Source organism: Phocoena phocoena, chromosome 12 (assembly GCF_963924675.1).
Source record: "Phocoena phocoena chromosome 12, mPhoPho1.1, whole genome shotgun sequence".
NCBI classification, from domain to species: domain Eukaryota; kingdom Metazoa; phylum Chordata; class Mammalia; order Artiodactyla; family Phocoenidae; genus Phocoena; species Phocoena phocoena.
In genome coordinates this window covers 160,476-182,411 of record NC_089230.1, presented here as the reverse complement: position 1 = coordinate 182,411, position 21,936 = coordinate 160,476, and the positions used below count along the sequence as shown (strand labels likewise).

The following is a 21,936-nucleotide window of genomic DNA, read 5'->3' as shown; positions in this document are numbered from 1 at the left end:
CTTTTACCATTCTTTCAGTCCTGGGCCCTTTCTGCAGTTTTGTACTTGTAAACATAATGGCAGACCTCATGGTGGTCGTGGACCCTGGAGCCACCTTCCTTCTGACTGGATCACTCGAGGCTGCAAGAGCTGCCTGAGATGAGGTGACGGGGCGGGGGAGATGAGTGCAGCTTCGAAGCCATAGGACGTCTGCATGTGTTCAGGTGACTCTGAGTCTGGAGAGGGGTCAGGACCAAGGAGGCGGTCTGGAGTGGACATTGCGGGTGGTAACACTGTGGGAATAGCAGGCTTCATCCTGCCAGCCGTACGTGGGCTGTGCTGCTCCCATAGGTATTTCCTCTGTCACATAGTTTTTCGTGAAGGAAAACTTGACTTCAGACCAAGCTGCACGTTCTCTTCTTTCCTCTGTTCTTGGGTCCTTTCTGTGAGCCACAAAGCACTCTAGTAGGAATTGTTTTTCCTGTTTGTTATCTGTGGTCATCCATTCTGAACCTTAGGTGTAGGTCAGGATGGAGTTGGAAGTTAGGTGTGTGTTCAGAGGCTGTCTCCTCATGCCCTGCACCTGCGGGGGCTGCAGATCAGAAGGTTATGGTTGGCAGGCCTATCAGTCCTGCCGGACCCAGCACGCCCGAGAAAGCCACTGACTTTGGCCGGGTGGAGATTTTGTGGTGAGTTCAGAAAACCTGCGGTTGTTCCACAGGGTATTGTGGGTATTTTAGTGATGTTACAGGGTGCTGCAGCTGGCCCAATCCTATGACAGGCGGCCCTTGCCAGTTTCTCACTTATTTCATTTTACTCTCTTCCGCTTTTGTTCCTTGCAAGTGTCCATTTAAATTCTAGGAGTGCATCTCAACACAGTTTACTTTTGCCTGGATTAAAGATGTGGCGTAAAAACGACATTGGATAAGAACGTGTACAGGAGAAATGGAATTTTCATCTCACTTGCTGAGGGCAGGAGCCATGTAACGACTGCCCACGCAGACCTCAATGTTACCCTCGGGGCAGCACCTGTCGTCTCTCGTGGTGACCCTGTGTTCGCGAGAAAGAAGAGCTTTCTGGGTGCACTGCTGCTGGTGCCTTGTTAAACGGTGCCCTGCCTCTGATTTCTTTTTCCCTCTAAGGTAGGATCAGAAGGTGGTAGGCTTCCCCACACAGCCTTCACATGTCACTTATTTACATGTAAATCCAGCAGCTGTTTTTAAAGTACCCACTGTGTGGACAGCCCTCCTGCAGTGACCCACCTGACACGCTTACCCCTGCTGTGTTCTCACAGGCTTATCTGTGTGTCAGACAGATGCACTCGTGCTATCCTCTACTTAAAGCTGAGTGGCTCTCCAGGGCCTACCAGGTGTGTCCGCATCTTCCGTACAGACGCAGAGCCCTGCTCCTGTGGTTCCCGTCTTCTCCCCCGACACACTCATCACGAGTCACGTGCTTGACTCCCTGTCTCCTGCCTATTGGCTCGCGTCTCTCCCCGTCCTGGGGGTTGGAGCTGACTCTGGTACCTGGCCCGTGGTTGTGTGGGTGATGTGTAGGTGCCAGCCACTGGCCCCGCTGCCTCAGGCGGCCTCCTGCCCCTGAGCAGCATCAGGTCTTGTTTCACGGCAGGAGGGAGTGCTGGACAGAGATGGCAGGGTTGGAAGGTAAAGTTGGGAAGCTGCTAGGCTCCGGGAGACTGTTAGTATTGGATTCGAGCCCTGTGCCACCCCTGTCGGACACGGAGAGTCTGGGGGTCACAGGTAAGTTGCTCAGTGCAACATGAGAAGCCTCCGGGGAGGATCTCAGCAGACGACCCCATTTTCGGTGGTCTCTGCCCTCAGGAGCCATCTTTAACAAGCTCTGCTGGAAGCCGCGGGACCCCTGTGTGACTCAGGAGGGCTGAGGAGCAGCCGGCTGTTAGGAAAAGCCGGACCAGCCCCTCGTGTGCCTGCCCCGCAAGGTTCAGGCGGCCTCCTTGGGCTTGTGTTGTACAGTTGTGCCTGCCTGTAGCCACGGAGAACTTAGGTGCAGAACCTCCTGAGTGCAACCGGCCTTTCAGACCAGAGGAGCTCAGAGTTTGCCTTTGCTTTGTTTTCTGGTGAGTGGTAACGAGTCTGCAGTGCTCTCCTTGCCGTGTCTGGATTTCCACCTGGTTTTAGGACAGTCGCTCTGGTGAAGCAATGCCTGAAACGGAGCATCGGCTGACTAGGGGGTTTTGGCCTCCATGTGTACATAACTGCTAATACCTTAGCGTATAAACACCACACAGTTGAGCTGTTTACTGTTAAAATATTGACTGTGAGGCTTTGCAGCGTTAGAACTGGTCTTTCTGGTTTCTGTGTCCGCATTAGATGCTCCATCACCTCAGCAGGAAGTGCTCAGGGCTCGGCTCCTCCTTGTCTTCATTCCAAAGCACCTTGAATCCTGTTTCCAAAATACAGCCGCTTTTATTTATGACTTTTATTGGTAAGGCCATACCTTAGCCACATGGAATTAGTCCGTGCTCACCAGCGACTCCGAGTCCGGATTCAGGGTCAGCCTTCTGCCACACTGACTTGTTCCCTAAACTGCAGTTCTTTGGGGAAGAAGAAGAGTTGCTATGTGACTTTCTCTGTTGGTGGAAGATACCCTCAGATTTTGATTCTGCAGCCTGTGAAAATCTTCTGCTCTTTCAACACAACCAACTGTTTATTTTTGGAATACAGACTTGGTTTAACATTTGAAAACCAGTGTGATTCACTTCGTTAGTACCACGCATGATGCAGAGAAAGTATTCGGTTGAATTCAGTGCCTGTTTGTCGTAAAAAGTCTCAGCAGACCAGGACTGGAAGGGAATTTCCTTAATCCAACAAAGAGTATCTACAACAGAAATCAGACCTAATGGTAAAACAGTGGAAGTTTTTCCACTCTGGTGGGAGTGAGTCAGGGGTGCCTTCTTTCACCACTTCCCTTACACTGGAAGAAAAGAATAAAACTGTCATTATTGACAGGTGGCGTGATTGTGTATATGGAAAATCCAGATCCACAGGGCAACCATTAGAATTACTAAGCAAATTTAACAGGGGCTGGTGCAGAGTCAACATACACAATCCAGGTATATTCTACAGAAACAATAACAAGTAAAAATAGCCCCCGCATTTTTTGTGTTTACACTAACATCAAAGAAAAAATATGAAATACTTAGGAAAAATCAACAGCTGGGCCAAGTCTCCACACTGGCAACCATAAAGCATTGCTGACAGGATGCGCTCCTGGGCTGGAAACAGGCTCACTGTTTAAAGATGCCCGTTGTCCGCAGCGTGGTTCATAGGCTCAGCATCCCCAGTCAGCCCCACATGCAGTGGCGTGTGACAGCCCGGAGGGGTGAATGCCCTGGGGAGACCCCAGCAGCGTCAGCCCGGGGAAGCCGGAGCCTGTGTGTGCACTTCACTTCCGGAGCCGGTTCTGTCAGCTCACTGGCGAGCAAGCCCGTTCCTGCTTTGAGGAGTCGGTTAGCGCTACCTCTGGGGACAGTGGGTGTGACAGGGAGGGGCAGCGGGGCTTCTGTGGTCCTGGTGACATTTGCTTTGTGGCCCAGGTGTTGGTTGCCTGGTTTGTTTGAGAATTCAAGTGGCGCACATTCAAGTGGCGGAGTGGTATACTTCATTTAAACTTTACTTTAAAACAGACAGGTGTCGAAGAGATGAACAGAAACTGACTCCATTACTGGAAAATGTGCTTCATGAGAGAACTGCCCCCAATACTCAGAAAATACGCAGCCACTGCGTCAGTTCACCTGACCTTGAGCAGCCATGGTGGGTGCCCTGACCTGGGGTTGAGACCTGCCCCGACCCGTGCGGCCTGCAGTGCAGCCTCGGGGCCGGGCGCTTTGCAAAGAGGGGAATGCAGGAGGTAGAGAAGGTCCAGCGGTGGGCGGGAGGTAGAGAAAGTCCAGCGGTGGGCGGGTGGGAAGGTGCCAACTGACACTGCCACTCAGGCCCCCGAGTGGGGTGGTGCATCTGAGAAATGGAGCATTTGATCTTACTGCACTTAAATTCAAACCTCACCCAGGGCCCCAGCTGCTGGTGTGGACAGTGCGGCTCTAGACAGACAGTACCCCGTGTGCGTGGGTGCACAGGGTGAGGGCTCGACGACTGAAATCAGGGAGACGGTGGAAGGTGCTGACGACAGCGAGGGGCAGATAACCTGGTGAGGGCGCGGGCAGAGAGACCTGAGGGTCACGACCACGCTTTTCTCAATAGGGGAGGTGAGACCTGACTTAAAAAGGGCATGAACATCTGTCCCTTTTCCTGGTTTACTTCAATTTTGTAAACTATGTGAGATACATAATGACATTTAAAATCGCTGCTGTTTACTTTGAGCAACACAGATCCACCCGATGCCGACAGACTGAGTTGAACTTGCCTTGTTAACAAAACCCCGTGGACAGTTGCTGCCTGTCAGTTCACTGTGTGTGGTCAGCACAGGCCACAAATTCCAGAAACACGAGCGATTGAAGGCGAAGGGCGTCTCTGCAGGTTCTCACCAAACGGAGCCCCCTGCTGTGTCCAAGAACAGGAAGGAGGTTTGACAGCAGAATAAATATTTTGTGTGGGTGTGACCTTAATTTGTAAGAAGTAACAGACCATCAACCCTATGTAGTAATAAGCCATTTTATTCTTAAATGGTAGACATTCGTGTAAAACATACCTAATAATGTTCACAGAACTCAGTGTGATTTTTTAAAATGCGGTGACTCATCTGTGTCTAAAATGCCCCCGTCTTGGCTTCTCTTGCTTTGCCTTTGCTTTTAAAGAAAGTTTCCCAGTAGGCCCGAGGCTGCAATCCTGTCCCCTTCCTGGCAGGTCAGAGCTTTGGCCTTTGCAGCTCCAAGGGTGTCTCTGTGTGCGGAGCAGGTCACACCCCGAGGGCGCAGCGCCTCTGGTTCTCTGCCCGAGTGGCGGCTGCCTCCTCACCTTCTCTGTGCGTCTTGTCTCCACAGCTCGACCACGTCGACCCCAGGGCCGTGCAGCTGGGTACCCTCCTGGTCCGCGGCCTCACCACCCTGGTGCTGGTCAACAGTGCCTGCGGCTTCCCCTGGAAAACGTTGGACTTCATGCCCTGGAATTTGTTCGACGGGAAGCTGTTTCATCAGAAGTACCTGCAGTCTGAGAAAGGGTACACAGCAGAGGCGCTTGTGGAACAACACGTGAGTTCACAGTTTTCTTTACGCTTAGAAAAAGTAGGTTTGAAATCAGTTGCTCAAATGCATCACGAAAACTCAGAGTCCTCGGCTGGAGGTCAAAAGGGTCCGCAGCACTTTCTGTCCTCACGGTCATTTTACTTTAGGAACAGACCCCAGAAGTCCGCTCTGAGGAGCCGCAGATCCCAGGCTTTGAAATTGACCCAGAAGTCCGTGAGGCTGCTGGTGCCGGTGGCCTCCTCCGCTGTGGTTGTGCCTCAGGCCTCAGGGTCAGCGTTGCTGAAGCTTCTGCCAGAACCTGTGAGGAGGTGGGCGAGCAGCGTCCTGCCCAGTCTCACACATTTTAAATTTTCGAGTGCTTTCGCTGCTTTTCCCCTTTTTGAGTTAAGAATGCACGTTCCCTGCAGAGCTGCCTCTGCAGACATCAGACTAATTCGATAGGAGCGGTGATGATTTGTTACTTGAAAATATTCCCTGAAGGCTGACAGTTTAGTTGGGGTCATTGGCTGCTGTTCTGGCTTTGTAAGTACAACTGCTACACGGTTCCTGGAAGGTTTCCAAGTCGGGCCCCGGCCAAGCTCATTTGGAACGTGTGTTAATACCCACAGGACCCTGTGATCAGCGAGAGCTGACTGTCTGTGACGGGTCAGCGCTCCACGCCTTCGCATCAGATGGAAATCATTACTGACTGATGTGCCAGTAGTGCTGCTTCGCACACAGACACAGTCCAGGAATGTAAGTGTTCAGAGTTTAGAAGCAGCCACAGTTATGTAGTCAACAAAAGCAGAGTACTGACAAAAATGTCCTGTAAGTGTGGCCTTAGTACCGAATCAGTGAAAGGTAACAGTAGGCCGGGCTCACGGCCTGCACATCACCCATCAACGGACCCCTCCCTCCTTTCCTTCCTAATGTCTTGACCAAGTACAAAATGATTACAGGTTCACACTCACTGCTTTAAAACAAGTTAGGGCAGATAGGATCGAATATTCAATAGTACAGATGAGGCTGGAAGGGAAGGTCGCATGTTAATTCGTTGTCTGTGGCCTTGCTCTTTCCACTTACTGTCTTACAACCAAGAGGAACTGAGGTGATAACACATTACCGGCATGGATGTTTTAGGTATGATTGTGTGTTAGGGCCATAGATGTCACAGTAGAACTTGAAGGCCCTTTTGGAAATGCTTGTATAACCTACCGGGGACGGAGAAGGTGTAGCTGCCACTGTCGCCATTCCAGGGCATGCAGGAGAAGATCAGTTTCTAAGAACATCTTGCTGAGTTGCAGTGTGGAAGGGAAACTGCAACCATGCTCGCCCACAGCGCTGCAGTGTCCTTGGGCACAGTATACTGTGTAGTTTCACTCACGTAGTTGCGTCTCCCGAGTGCCTGCCTGTGTCTGACACTGCTCCGCCCATCTGGTCTGTTTGCAGAGGTCCTGGCTCACCAGATTCCATGCCCTGAAGTCAGTCGTGTGCAAGGCCTGCATGAAGGAGAACAGACCCATCGTCAGCAGGCGGCACTGGCGTTCGCACCACTCAGGTGGGTCCCAGCCTCTCGGTCCCGGGAGGGGCCCCACTGCCACGTGCAGCTGCAAGGAGAGGCTGATAAAATTGGAAGAAGAAACAAAATTAAGATGATTGATAGTGTGCTGCTGAGTGGTTTAAGTTCTGGCCCCCTTAGGAGGGGGTTTTCAAAGGGTTCCTGTGCTGAGAGTTAAGGACCCTCCTCTGGGGCTCAGCCTCCTTTCCAGGAGGCCCTGAAGTACACACGCCGCTGGGCTGGTGGGCCTTTATTTGACAGAGGTTTGGACTTATTTTTTCTCATGATAAAAGTACATGAGAAAACACTTAGAATATAAAGAAAATAATTAAAAGTGAAACCCAAATAACCTTTAATTCTGTCTCCTGAAGGTAACAGATGATGACAGATGTTTTCCTGTGTTTTCGTCTCATTATGATTATACTCTGCATGCTTGTGTGCCCTGTTCTCCTTGGCACTTGACTTCCAGCGTGATCGTGGTCACGGTGGTCAGGTTCCCCTTAAACAGAATCCCCACCACCACACGCACTGCCTTTGCGTCATAGCCCCCCCCCCCCCCCGCCTCAAGCTTCCGTTTTTTCTCGTTATACTTGATGCTTTTCTGTGTGTTGTTTCCTTAGGATAGAGTTCCGTGGTTCACAGAATTATAGATCCAAACATAATTGGATTTTAGATAAATGTTGCCAACTTGTTTTCTAAAAACACACGGTCACTTCACACCTTCACCAGAGGGATTAAGAGTTCCTGTTTCATGCATTCTTGACACCACTTAAAAGTTTGTTTTTCTGACTAATTTGATAGATGAAAAAGCCTGTCTCCTTGATTGGGTGCTTCTTTGTTTATCAGTGAAGTCGGACATCCTGTTCAGTAGCTCATTGTGTTGAGGTCATTTTAATCACGTTCTCATGTCCTCGTTTGGGTAGGATCTATACCTGTAACTGTAGCAGCCCCATTTTTTCTTGATGGAATAGAGAATTACCCCAAATTCCTACTCCCCCAGACCATCTTGACTTCTGCTCACACCAGCCCTGCACGTTTCGCTCCGAGAGACTCTGTGCCATGAGGTCGGTGAGGCCTCGGGTCGCGTCCAGCTGCTGCCGGTCAGTGCTGTGTAAAGGGGCTTCCGGCCCCTCCCCACTCCTAATGGTGACAGAGTCCCTCCTGGCCTCGCCCCGTCTCCATCCTTTACCTTTCTCCAGCTGCCTGGAGATAGGCGGCGTTTGAGACCCCAGAGCAAAAGTTTATTCCTTGCAGAAGAAAGAGGCAGCTTCTCTCTGTGTCCCCCGTTGCCCATGTCTGTTGGCAGCACGTCACTCAGGCCGTCTGCCCTGTGAGCACCGCACCAGGATTCCCGCCACTAGTGAGGTTGTTAGCAGAGCAGTGACAGGCTGGCTGCAGACATGCAGATGGCAGGATGCAGGCTTTGTCAGCTACAGTAGTCACTGGGATTTGGATGCCTGAACCTCTTTCTGCATTTCAGAGTCTGACACTCAGGCTTAAGAGGACTGTACATGTGACAGGTTTTCTTGAAAGCCCTAAGACAGCGTGTGGTTTCACAGAGTTTACTGCTGCAGTACGGTCACTCCTAATACAGACAGGAAACTCTGTGATCTCTTTCTGGTGAAGTGTCCGTAAGATGGCAGACCTGGGTGATCCTGCTGAGTTACTCCAGATTATGGAAGAAACGGTCCAACATGATCATGAGTCAGTTTACGTGATGTGGAAGCTGCTCCTTTTTTCTGTCCTCGATGTCATCATTTTCTTCACAAATGCAGCCTGATACTCTGTGGTTCACTCCCCTGGGCCCCGGTGGCTCGCCAACACCGCACAGGTTCTCAGTGGCAGACCCCAGCCCCTTGGCCCCAGCCCAGCGTCCTTCGGTCACCTGCACGCAGCCGCTGTCTCCTCCTCCTGGGACGAGCTGGTGCCGTTGACACTTGCCGGTGCCTTTCAGGCCGCTCCCCGCCCTCAGCTGGCAACGGTGTGCGTGGAGGGCAGGGGCCCGGGGCTGAGCCAGTGCGGAGCCGCCTGCGCATGTCCGCAGAGCGCTGGTTCACCCCTGTGGCTGGTGCTGGGCAGGCTTGGCCTCCTTTCTTTATGGAATAGTGTGAGGTACCAAGGTAGTGTTTAGAATCACATTTAAATGTGTACTTAGACTTGCTAGTACTGAATTCTAGTAGAGACAAACAGAAGAAGGCGTCAGGGTGTAGGGATTTAGAAGAAGAATTTAGAGTGAGCCGATTGTGTGCCGATGAAGTTTGCGGGGATTTGGGAGGAGAGGGTGGCCTGGTCAGGCCCACCATGTCTCAGAGCCCCGCGTGCTGGTGGCCAGCAGTGTGGGCCTGGGCCTGTGGCTGCTGCCCAGGGCAGCTGCCCGAGGAGGCAGAAGGGAGAACTTACTGCCCTGCTTTGAGGGACCTGACAAGATAGCCTGCTCGTCCCCCCCACAGACTCTCCTGGGAACAGGTTTAAGTGCAGCCCTGACCCAACCCAGCCGCGGTGCCGTGGCCCCAGCATCTGCATTTTTCAGGGGCTTTCCCTGTGATGGTAAGGACGCCAGAAGTTTGGGAGCTTCCAGCCCAGGGTCACCTTGCTCTACTCTTAAACACGACTGCCATTTGGAGTTCAGCGTCTGGTAGCTGCTGACGTGCTGATCACGTGTCCCCACAGGGCGGAGGGGCCGACAGGGATCCAGCGACCACAGGATGAGCTCTGGGTACAGCCGGTCTGGCCAAGGACAGCACTGGAGGGACCAGGGGCCAGGTAAGAGGCAGGCGGGGTGGCGGCAGTGTTCCGGAGACTGCCTCGCAGCTGTTTTGGAAATAGGTTGTATGTTTACAAGTAAATAAACAGATAAATGTACTGATAGATCTGATTGCTTTGCCTAGTGAAGTGGAGACGTAATTGCCATGCTCGGTGCTAGCCTGCCTCTGCTCACCGCTTTATTCATTTTCTGTCAATTTATTCATCTGTTCAAGACCCAGATTTTTGTAATTTACTCAAAGGAAGGCTCTTGTAAAGGCTACATATACATACATCCTTCTAATAAGAACACAAACAGTAGCATTCTACCAGTAGAAGCATTTTCTTATGTTCTGTGACTTGTTTTTTTTTTTTTTTTTTTGTGGTACACGGGCCTCTCACTCTTGTGGCCTCTCCCGTTGCGGAGCACAGGCTCCGGACGCACAGGCTCAGCGGCCATGGCTCACGGGCCCAGCCGCTCCGCGGCATGTGGTATCTTCCCGGACTGGGGCACGAACCCGTGTCCCCTGCATCGGCAGGCGGACCCAACCACTGGGCCACCAGGGAGGCCCTATGACTTGGTTTTATACGTAAGAGCCTTAACAGTGTGATCTGGGAAGTAAGGTGAATCCTTTGCTTCTTATGTGTGTAATACAGATACCTGGTTTGAAGGCATAAAGGTGAATTTAGTACGTTGTGGCCACGTGGACTCCGAGCCAGGCTGTGTGTGGACTGCTCATCCCGCGGTGGCCTGTGGGGGGCTGAGTTCTTCCCACTGGTTCTTGGTAGAATCTGCACTTACCTAATGTTAGGAGTCTGTTGTATGGTTCCGTGAGGCCAGAGTTTATGATGACTCTTTCGGAAATGCCCATCCCTGCGGGGAGAGGAAAGCTTCCCAGAGTTAGACTCGCAGGTGCTGCAGCTGTTCCTTTGAGCTTACTTCACCTGCAGTCTCTGCCCTCCCAAATGACGCCACCCACTGTCACTTGAAGCTTCCAGGTGGGCTGGTTGAACAAAGTGAGTAAAGTTCCATCTTCTTAGAATCCCTGGTCCATTGTTGGGACGGGGTTACTTCCGCCCAGTGCCACCTAAGTCATCTGAACGATCATGGAGTGCCGTGTCACTGAGCAGGGAAAATACCTCCTTTTCATGACTTCACAGCGAGAAGGTGCTGAGGTTGACTCAGTTGCAGACAGGGCACCCGGAAAACCATAGGCAGGTCTGTGTACGCTCTGGAATCAGAAGGTGATAGCAGTGCTGTGGACTCATGGCCGAGGGCGCGGCTCCTCAGACACTGGGCTGGGGGGCTGTCCATCCGTCACACCTGCGTCGTGCACAGGGACATGCTGCCGATGGCACTCATCCGTCAGCCCCATCCCCCTCTAGCTGGGCAGTGGGACTGCTTGAAAACAGGCAGAATTTCAGCTTCTGACTCTTGAGAACGATGGGCCTTCCTCAGGGGAACCAGGGGGAAGGTGTTTCTGAGAGAAGGAGGACCCTGGACAGATATGCGGAGGCCTGGAGGGAAAAAGGCGGGGCTCCCTTCCCCCCGCCCCCGCTGGGTTACACGAGGGGTCCGAGGAGAGGGGCAAAGCCGTGCACAGGGGGGCAAAGCCGTGCACAGGGGGCCACAGCCGCGGAGGAGCAGGGGCGGCCCTTACCTGGCCTTGCTGTCCCCTCACGAGGGCCACACAAGACGCCCTTGGTGTCCTGAGCAGGGCGATGCCAGGAGGGGCGGCCATCAGGCAGCAGACTGTCACCCACATGCCCAGAGCCCGCGGCCTTCAGTGCGGAGCCGGGAGGAAACGTCCTGCGGTTCTGACTGGGTTTGGGTCTCGGTGCTGGCCCTGGGGCCTCGAGGCCTTGTGTGGTGGGCTTGGAGCCGGGTGCGGCCCGGATCCCCCACTCCAGATACGAGTGCGATGCTGGTCCCCCTGGAGTCAGGCCCCCAGCAGAGCGCGGAGGGTGGGGGAGCTGGGGGCCATCTTTAGCTGCCTGGCCCGGCGTGGCCAGGGTCAGCCCTCCCTCCAAAGTCCGCTCCCAAAGCCAGGAGACAGGCCCCTGCCAGTGTCTCTCTAGCCGTCTCCCTTCCCCCCACCACCCTGCGCTCCCCATCGGGGCCTGGTGTTCTGTGAATGGCCACCTTCCCTCGCCCCTTTGGCTCAGGCCTGTGCCCTCTCCCTCCTGCCGGGCCTCGGGTCAGGAGAGCCAGGGTGGGAGGCTGCAGGTTGAGACGGGCACCGGGTGGGAGAGGCTGTGACCTTGGGCGCCTGCGGGGGAGCACTTGGCCAGCACCAGGCCGTCCTCTAGAGGGCGTGTCACCTCGAACAGCTCCTGCACCACCCCTGGGCCTCATCATTGGGTGTCCGGCCCAGGTACCCCTAGTGTCCTTCTGGCTCTGAGCCCCGAGGTCCTTTGCTGCTGCTTTTTCACGCTGGGACAGTGGCCCTGCAGAGTGCGTAAGAGGCAGACCTGTGTCCTTGGGACGCACCATCGGGTGCAGGCCTCGTGTTGCCCCACGCCGGGTGGCGTTGGGCCTGGTGCGCCCTTGAATTTGAAGCCTGTAGAATAGTACACGCTACAGACTTTCTTTTCTTACTTCACTTGGGTCCAGACAGGCAGAAGCTGTCTCGAAACCTGGGTCTACCACCTGCCAGAGGCCTGGCCTGAGCAAATCACAGATCCCCTGGGGCTGTTCCCTGACGTCTGACCTGGGGCCGGGCTCTTCCTGCAGGCTGTGCTGAGGGCTGGAGGGAAGGCACCTGTGGACCTGGCCTCTGGTGGCCCCTACGCTGTCCTTTCTGAGACCTTGTTCCTCTCTTGCTGTTAGCTCTAGTGTTTCCCTTAATATTTTCACATTGACCTGTTTTATTAGAGTTATTAGTTTATTAGAGTTGTTTTTCTATTAAAAAGCAAACAAAGTCAACTATACCTCAGTTAAAGCTGTTTTTTAAAAATAAAATGAAGGAAACAAAGCAAAGCTTGACTGTGCAGGCTTGGCCTGTATGAGTTCAGCCATCACTTGACCACAGGACCAGAAGCCATTGCTTAAACACCAGATCCTCTCCAGGACATTGCCCTCAACCTGGTCAGAGTTTCCTCTGGTTGCCGGCCAAGGAGAAAAGGTCGTGAATGTTGGCTTCGTCCTTACTTCCTTGTGATGGCAAAAATTTCAGGAGCATGTTAACATTGAAGAAGGAGAAACAGTTATCCTTGGATCTACAGTAAACGAAGAAGTTTCTTCAGATTCTGTTGGCAGACAGGAGTAGTGTCTGGCAGTTTCTCCTCGTGCAAATTAGAAAAACAGTGACTTTCCTTAGGGCGGAAGCGTAGACACTCACCATCAGCCCTGGTTCCCTGCTGGGGAGGAATCTTCCTCTTGAGACCCCACGTGACTTGACAGCTGGCCCCCTGGGGAGTGGCAGGAGCCCTGCTGGTCGTGCGGAGGCCCAGGTGCTGCCCACGTTCACGTATCCTACATGTGTGGACTCGGCCCTGTGGAGGTTGAGGTCAGGCTGAGTGGTGTTGGTGAAGAGAGCAGTGTACGGACGCAAGCCTGAGAGTAAGCAGGTCAGTGCAGAAGGATGGGGACACCCGGACGCTGAGGGCCTCTGGGAGGCTGGGGGCGGCAGTGTCCCAGTGGGATTGGACCAGAGTGCTGGCAGGCAGCTGGTGACTGGAGAACGAGGGGCTCCTCGTTGGTCTGGCGGGTTTTAAGGTGCTGGGAGGAATGATTCAAGGAAGTGGTTGGGTCTGGGGGAGGGAGGGTGAAAGGTTGTCACCTGCAGGAGCACAAGGCCAGGTGTTGCCACCACCTTGGGCTGATGAGAGGGGTCGAGGACGCATGCCAGCAAGGCCTGTGCATGTCTGCTGAGTCTTCCCACCTGGTCTCGGGCTTTGGGCACGTTGGCAGAGCAGAGGCCCCTGGGGAAATGTGCTGTCTCTTCCCTTCTTCCTCCTCTGCCAGAGACCTGAGCTCTGGGCCCCACAGGTCTCACTACCAAACCTCAAGTGCAGGTCACAGGACCCAGGTCGATAACGTGGACTTAAGGAACCATCGACTCAGGGAATGAGGCCAGAGGTGCAGCTGCGACTCCTCTTTCAGGTGTCGGTGGTTCCCGAGCTGGTGCCGGTGCCTCCGGGATGTTTTCCCTGTACACCCAGCACATACGTCTGCTAAGGGGTCTTTGAAGGAAACCCCTGCTCTGTCGGGGCCACAGTAGCCACACCAAAGTCAAGGGGTGCTAGTGCCAGAGGGCTGGGGCTGTAAAACTTCCTCTGGGAGGCCACAGATCAGAGGCAGATTGAGGTGGTGAGCACTGAGTTGGTGTCAGACTTCGGAATTGAGGAGTCGGGTGGTGGAAGTTCCGACGGGACACACATAAACAGCCGGAGTGTGTGCACTTGCATGTTGCCTGACGTGGAGAGTGCTCAGGAGATGTTACTGCAGCGCACGAATGCTTCCTAGTTGCAGATGTTGTCATATAGTATGTGTTTCGTACACACACACACACACACACACACACACACACACACATATCTGACGTGGAGAGTGCTCAGGAGATGTTACTGCAGCGCACGAATGCTTCCTAGTTGCAGATGTTGTCATATAGTATGTGTTTCGTACACACACACACACACACACACACACATCTGACGTGGAGAGTGCTCAGGAGATGTTACTGCAGCGCACGAATGCTTCCTAGTTGCAGATGTTGTCATATAGTATGTGTTTCGTACACACACACACACACACACACACACACATCTGTATACAGAAAGTCTTTTATTGGGACAGGAATATGTTTTTTCAGGTTAAGTAATCCACTTTTTCAGTTTTATGCTATGATTGAATTATGTCATCTTCACTTGGCCAGCACATTTTTTGCTGGGTATTGTCTACTTTTGAACTCCTGTTTTAGTATTTTTTGGAGATACTGAGGTAGTCCAAGCAGAAGGTTGTCACTATTTCCAGGGCAGAGTTAACAGGCAAAATTCTTCCTATTGGTGAAAAACCAAGAATGCCTCAAAATGAGAGTATTCAGTTACTGCCCAGAAGTTGGGAGATTTCCCACGGCCGCCCCCTGGCCTGATGAGAGGCGAGCCGTTCCATTTGGGCCTGGCCGGCCGAGAGAGGTGAGAATCACAAGCCTGTGAGACCTTTCTGGGCTGAGATCCAGTGAACTAGGGGTGGGGACCCTGGACCAGCAGAGGTGTGAACCTCCCCTCACTAAGGGGGTGAACATCAAAGCTTTCGGAACTTTTAAAATGCTAGCCGGCAGCTAAAGCGAGAATGGTTTAACCTCTTCCATGCTGTTGGTGAGAAATGATGTGTTAAATTCCACAGTCAGTAGCCACAAATTTGCCTGTGATTTCTTCAGATTTTCACTTCTCTGTGGTAATTCTGTAGGAGGCCTGGGCTGTTGTAAAGCTGCCTCCGATCATCTGTGATAACAAGGGTGGGGCCTGGGAACCTCATTCTGGCCACTGCTGTGACCTCCTGCTACCCTCCTGGGGGTGTGGGTGACAAGACTGCCCATCATCCGTGAGCACGGGCGGAAGGTGGGCAGCAGCCCCATGGGCAGGGGCAAGGAAGCCCTGGGCTCTGCTGCGGAGGTGGCCAAAACTGAAAAGAGAATAAAGTTCTGGCCCCAAATATAACTCATACTTAGAAATGTGCCATTTTTTCTGTTTGAATTTTAGAGAAATTTGATTCTGAATTTTTGTTTTCATATTTATTTGGTGCAGGAAGTAGACAGTATGACCCTGACCAATGGAGAAGATACTAATCGTCTTCTAGGTAAGTCCACCACTTATATCTTCAGAACAAATCAGTTTTATCAAAGGTTGAAATACTGTATCTGTCTTTATAACATACATCTTTCATGTCAAGTGCCAAACTTTAAAAGAATTCAGATGTTAAAACCTCCCAGCAAGGAGCTAAGTTAACTTGGTTTCAAGATGAGTTTGCTTCCTTCAGAAAAAGTGTGCACAGAAAAAGATGCAGAGTCTGGCCGTGAAACCCAGCACCCTCCTTCAGAGTGAAGTAATCAGACAGTGCCTGTCTTCTCTGAGGAGGGGCTGACCTGTGGCTTCTAGACCCAGCATCACGTAAAGAGGACAAACATCCTTGTCAGTCTTCTCCCTCGTATCATATAAGAAACGCCTTTGTTGGCTTATTTTTAGACATTGTACCTGATTCCATGGCCCCAAACGGTCATTGTTAACATCTTCATTCCAGTGTCTTCATCTGTGATGTGGGTATGGTTGGTTTCTTTTAATGAGTGGGAATCTCATTATATCCCACTTTTTCTAACTTTAACACTAGATAGTGAGGATGTTTCCCAAATGATCTTGTCTTTGAAGACATGATGTCTACTAGCTATGTCATTTTCCAGGAATTGTTTTCTAATTATAAATTCTAACCAAAAGTAAAGTTTCCAACCATATCTTCTGTTGGTCCTCAGAAGTGTTTGTATAGCGAAAGAGGTACCAGCTTCCTTCTCACCTTCCTGGTGGGAGAGGTAACTGCGTAGTCTTGACACAGCATGAGACTCGTGGGTCTGCTTCTGTTGTGCCATCCTTTTCATTTTGCACTTGTTAGGCTCAAGCCCAGAGCCTGTGCATGTGAAGACACACCCGGGTTCTCAGCAGACATCAGGCATCAGGCAGGAAGCCTAATTTATGATGCCACTAATGAGTGGTACATTTGTTGCTCTTTGTCTGTGAGCCCTGCAGGGCTCTTGTTGTTAAAAAATATCTTAAATGAATCCAAGTTCAGAGAAATTCTTTTCATGGAGGAATTTTCAGATAATCCAAAAATTGAAATAGTAAGCCCCAGATTGTTCTGAACTCAACCCCTGAGATTTTGATAATAGAAGAAAATCTAGATTAGGGGTTAGAAGACAGGCCCTTCATTAGCAGCTGTCTCCCTTTGGCCTGGAGCTGCTGTGACTACCAAGTCCCCTTCTGGGCCACAACCACGACTTGGGAGAACCCCAGCACTCTCAGACATGCTCACCAGCGCTCATAAGACGTGTCCTTCAGTTGACGTCATTAAAAACAAAATAAACCCTAAACGAATCACAGTTCAGTTTGTAACTTTGCACTTGATGCTTCACCCTGACCGACAGCTCTGTGTGCATAGCTCCTGACTTTGTCTTGTGTTTGAATCCCATCCGGTATTTACCAAAAAGGGATATAGTCTCCCGCTATTTTAATACATGTATATCTCTTACGTTTGAAATATCCTCACCCCTTCCTGCTGGTCCTTCTTAAGGACATCTGCATGTCTAGTCACTTTTCATTCAGTCTTGTAGGACCTACAACCTTATTTCCCAGCTTTGGAAATAGATCTTTTTTTTCATGTTTCCTGATGGGAGGGACTGGTCGTGGGTAGAGCTTGGTGTTGCTCTGGTGGGCAGAGCTCAGTAAAACTTTAATCCGCTTGTCTGCTGATGTGTGGGGCTGGGTTCCCTCCCTGTTGGTTGTTTGGCCTGAACTGACCCAACACTGGAGCCTACCTGGCTCTTTGGTGGGGTTAATGGCAACTCTGGGAGGGCTCACGCCAAGGAGTACTTCCCAGAATTTCTGCTGCCAGTGTCCTTGTTCCCATGGTGAGCCACAGCCACCCCCCGCCTCTGCAGGAGACCCTCCAACACCAGCAGGTAGGTCTGGTTCAGTCTCCTATAGGATCACTGCTCCTTCCCCTGGGTCCCGATGCGCACACTGCTTTGTGTGTGCCCTCCACGAGTGGGGTCTCTGTTTCCCCATTCCTGTCGAAGTCCTGCAATCAAATCCCACTAGGCTTCAAAGTCTGATTCTCTGGGAATTCCTCCTCCCATTGCCGGACCCCCAGGTTGGGGAGCCTGACGTGGGGCTCAGAACCTTCACTCCAGTGGGTGGACTCCTGTGGTATAATTGTTCTCCAGTGTCTGTCACCCACCCAGCAGTTATGGGATTCGATTTTATTGTGATTGCGCCCCTCCTACCGTCTCATTGCGGCTTCTCCTTTGTCTTTGGATGTGGGGTATCTTTTCTGGTGAGTTCCAGTGTCTTCCTGTCGATGACTGTTTAGCAGTTAGTTGTGATTCGGTGCTCTCGCAAGAGGGAGTGAGCGCACGTCCTTCTATTCCGCCATCTTGAACCAGTCTCCCCAATTTATCTGGACTCTCTGGGGAGGCAGACAGGCACAAGAGGCCTCTGGTGGTACAAAGTTCCAGTGCCTCGTAGAGTTCAAGGGAAGGAGAGAAGTCTGCTCTGGGTCCCCTCTGTGGTCACTAAAAAAATAACTTCAGTTTTAAACACCTACTGTCCAGCCACACAGCTTCCTGCCTCTAGATCTGGGTGATCCTTTGGTCAGATCAGGACCCCAGTCCACTTGTCCAGCCCCCTTCATTGGTCCTCACATTCCTTCTCTGCTGTATCCCCTTCCTGTTTACCTTCCATGATCAGTAATGAAAGTGACTTTCTTGTATCTATTCTTGACTGCTTTGCCTCTCTCATTTTACTATGTTTTGTGGTAAAACTGCAAACTTCGGTTAAATCCAATCCTTTGCATTTGTATTGTGGCTAGAGAAAAACCCACAGTCACCCTTACCAGCCCCACCTTAACACTCACGCTCGCCGACCTCAGGGAAGTCAGCCTCCACTCTGTCCCACTGTCCACACGTTTCACCTCTCCTCCCTGCTTAGTTTTCCAGCACTCTCCCCAACCTCAGTCACAGCTGACAACGCTGCTTCCTGTACATTCCTACAGCCACATTTGCCCTCTTTCACGCATCAACGCATTATCAAATCTAAATTGTATAAGCAAATGCCAGGAGAAATAGACAAATCCAGAATAACAGAGGGAATATCTACTTTTTCGTCTCCTCCTGTGGATGAACTACCCATGAGTCTCTTCAGCTGTGCTCTCAAGTCCCCATCACCTGGTCAGTGGCATTGCTCCACCACAGCCTCCCCCCACCGCCTGGCTCCTGAAGCATCAGCTATATCCCCTGGTTATTCCTCCCATTTTGCAAAAACCCTTTGTAATCTGCTTTCTCTCCAACAATCACATCATTTCTTTGCTTTCCTTTGGAGAAAAATAATTTTGAGCCCAGACTCCTATGGTCAGCCAAATTAGCATTGTAACATCAGAGCAAAACATTAATACACTTTTAGGAATTGTAAAATTTTGATGAACAGATCTTTTCCAAAAGAAAGTGAGTATGCTCTAGCAAAATGAGCACTTCAGCTAACAGGAATGCATGGAATATAGGAAAGTGTTGAACAAAGAAATCAGTAAAATGTATAGTTATTGCTATATAATTATTAACTGTAAAAAATGAATAAGCAAAAACAATTGGAGACTAAAATATCAGAGTATTATAAGGAAAGTTATGAGTGTTTCTGGGACATAAGATGAAAAGCAGTGACTTCCCTGGTGGTGCAGTGGTTAAGAATCAGCCTACCAACGCAGGGGACATGGGTTCGAGCCCTGGTCTGGGAAGATTCCCACATGCCGCGGAACAGCTGAACCCGTGCGCCACAACTACTGAGCCTGCATTCTAGAGCCTGGGAGCCACAACTACTGAGCCTGTGTGCCACAACTACTGAAGCCCACGCACCTAGAGCCCGTGCTCCGCAACAAGAGAAGCCACTGCAATGAGAAGCCCACGCACCGCAACAAAGAGTAGCCCCCGCTCCACAATGAAGAGTAGCCTCTGCTCGCCACAGCTAGAGAAAGCCCACGCCCAGCAATGAAGACCCAACACAGCCAAAAATAAACAAATAAACAAGTAAATAAATAAATTTATTTATTTTTTTTAAAAAAGGTGAAAAGTAAAGGCAGACTAAATTTTTTATCTTGCTTACAGAATAGGTTTTGAATAAATCTAGCAGTTTTTAGAAAAATGTAAGTTTACGTATGTTTGTAAAATGTAGGGGTACACTCTAGAGGAAAGAAAGAGGGGGGAAGAAAGATGATAGAGGACAATCTGTCATACCCTTTATGCACCTGACATAAATCAAAATTATAAGCAACATACAAGGAGAAACAGACCCAATAAGAGTATATTTAATACATCTCTCTCAGAGATACAGATCAGGTAGACAAAAGTATGATATACATTTGAATAACTTCATTGAGAAGTTTACTGTAATAGAAATATACAGAACAATATATGCTCTTTATTTATATTATTTTCAAAAATAAATGGACAGTTAAAAAGTCTAACTGGGTATTACAGGTTCCAAAGTGAATCTCAACCAATTTAGTGAAAAGCAGAAATCACATAAGACATATTTTCTGTCCACAAGAAAATAACTTAAGAAATCAACAACAGAAGGATAAAAAGCAGAAATCTTCCCACTTGGAAATTAATCTACCATTCTGAATTTTTACTGAGGAAATCAAAATCAAAATTACTTTTAGAAATAATAATAAAAATACTACATTCAAAAATTCATGGCAGGAGAGTGATGTCAGGGACGATGCTGCAGTAGGAGGCTCCAGGACCCATCTGCCTGGACAGCAGTTGTACTGGCAGAAACTGTGTGAAGGAGCTGTTGTGGAACTCTGGAGTCTGAAGGCTTGCAGCTTCCAGGGGAAGGCGTGGCTGGTTGTGATTCATTTCCATCCATCCCTTTTGGCTGCCCATCCTCCAGCCCTCGGCAGACAGCCGTGTCCTCGTTCCTAGTGCAGCTTGCTGGAGCCAGGATGGGCAGTGAGGTCCTGGGCCACACATCAGGCTTCTTGATTGCTGAGGGACAGGCGCTGGCCGCCACTGTCTCAACCCCACAGTATTTAAAGGAGCAACCCCTGTGGAGCTTTTGTTTCCTCTTTTTTCCCTTTGTGCTCTTCTGGAAGCCAGACATTAAAGGGTTAGGACATTCAAAAGCAAGCATATATACAGGGGGATTTAGAAAGCCACCACACATGGCCAGGGAAGGATGCAGGCTCAGAAAAGACGTGAGCAGGCCTCACATGTCCCCCTCAGGCTGGTCCCCAGCACAGAGGCGGCAGCAACAAACAGCAAACGCCAGGAGACGAGGAGGATCAGATCTCCCGGATTACCACAGTATACGCTTTAAATGTCCAGTTTTCAGCAGAAAATCACAAGGTATACAAAGAAATAGGGAGACATGTCTGGCAGCTAAAACTGGCCTCAGCAGACAGCAGTGTGATGGCATCAGTTCATCTCTGACCTTTAGCTTTGTTGTGGAGGCCGCTGTCAAGCTTCTAAAGTACCACTCACGCGTCGCTGAGGTTTTGTTTCCATCTCCGAGGTTTGCAGAGGAAGGAAGCTGGGTCTGAAGGCGTTTGCCTCCTTCGTGAGTGACTCGGTTGTGTCCTCCTCCTTTCCCTCCGTGGCCCGCAGCCTGCGCTCACCTCTGCACATCCCTCTTTTAATCCACCTTTATGCTCTGATTAGCACGTGCCGTTCTTTCCATTGTTCTGCAGTAAATGGAAGCTTCAGCTTCAGAATGGATGTTCCAGATTCTTCATTATCAAGATTTTGCCGCATTTGCTTCAACTTTCCATGTCTTTTCTTTGCTAACTTAACTCTCTTTCACTTTGTTAAAAGACAAACTAAAGCATATTAAATTTTTAAGAGTTTATTTGAGGAAAAAAATCAATTCAAATTGGGCCGCACCAAAGCAGAATCTGTTTGGAGGCGTCACCAGTAAGAGCCGAGGGGAGCCTTGTCCCGGGAGGAGGCGAAGCAAGGCCAGGAGGCTGCTGGCTGGCTGAAGCTCATAGCCTCTCTGGCTGCTTGTGATGGGTTGTCCTTAGGTTTTGGTTCCTTGATTTCAAGGCATTTGAGGGTTTGCTTACTTAGGCTGCTAAGGCCTTGGAGCCAAGTCAGTCTGATGGCCTCTTTGTTTAATTAACAACCTCTACACACTGGGTCTGTCTCTGGCCTGTGGTGAGGAAGGTGTGTCCTTCACTCTCTAAGGAGGTCAGTGTGGGTGAGCTTCTAAGGAAAGGCCTTAGGCCTGGCCATCCTGATGGGCCCCAAGTCAGGGAGGTCCAGCACCCAGCCCAGCTTCTTGGCACACACCTGACCACCAGCAAGAGCTTCCAAGGAGCCCCTGCTCAGAGCGGTGGGGGAAGCCAGTCCATCTCCAGCGCGACCCACCTGCCGAATGGACGGTGACATGAAGCCAATTCACATCTTTCAGGTCCGGAAACTTTTCTCAAGTGATTCTGTGATGATTTCCTCCTTTCATTTTCTCTGCTCTCAATTATTTGTCTCAGAGGTTAGACACTGTATTCTGAGTCCTATAATTATCTTACATTTTCCTCCTAATATCTTTTTGTCTTTTTACTCTACTTTGTGGGAAATTTCCTAAACTTTATTTTCCATCCTTTCTGTTAATTTTTTAATTGTGCTGTTTTTAAATTCTGAGAGCTCAACATACTTAGTTTTTATCACATTTTCTTCTTTGTGTCAAGACTGCACGTTTTCTCTCACATCTGAGATTAATTACAACTGTAAGTTAGTTTTAT

General features: G+C 50.5%; 1 protein-coding gene across 1 annotated transcript in view; it reads left to right on the top strand.

Moving 5' to 3' along the window:
* The window catches only part of FAM120B (family with sequence similarity 120 member B), a 52,866-nt gene extending 37,637 nt beyond the window's left edge, over positions 1 to 15,229 (top strand). The window contains exons 7-10 of the mRNA XM_065889022.1: positions 4,961 to 5,167; positions 6,590 to 6,698; positions 9,369 to 9,461; positions 15,189 to 15,229. Coding sequence (XP_065745094.1) covers positions 4,961 to 5,167; positions 6,590 to 6,698; positions 9,369 to 9,461; positions 15,189 to 15,229 — 450 coding nt within the window. The remainder of the gene's footprint in view (positions 1 to 4,960; positions 5,168 to 6,589; positions 6,699 to 9,368; positions 9,462 to 15,188) is intronic.
* The last annotated feature ends 6,707 nt before the right edge of the window (positions 15,230 to 21,936 follow it).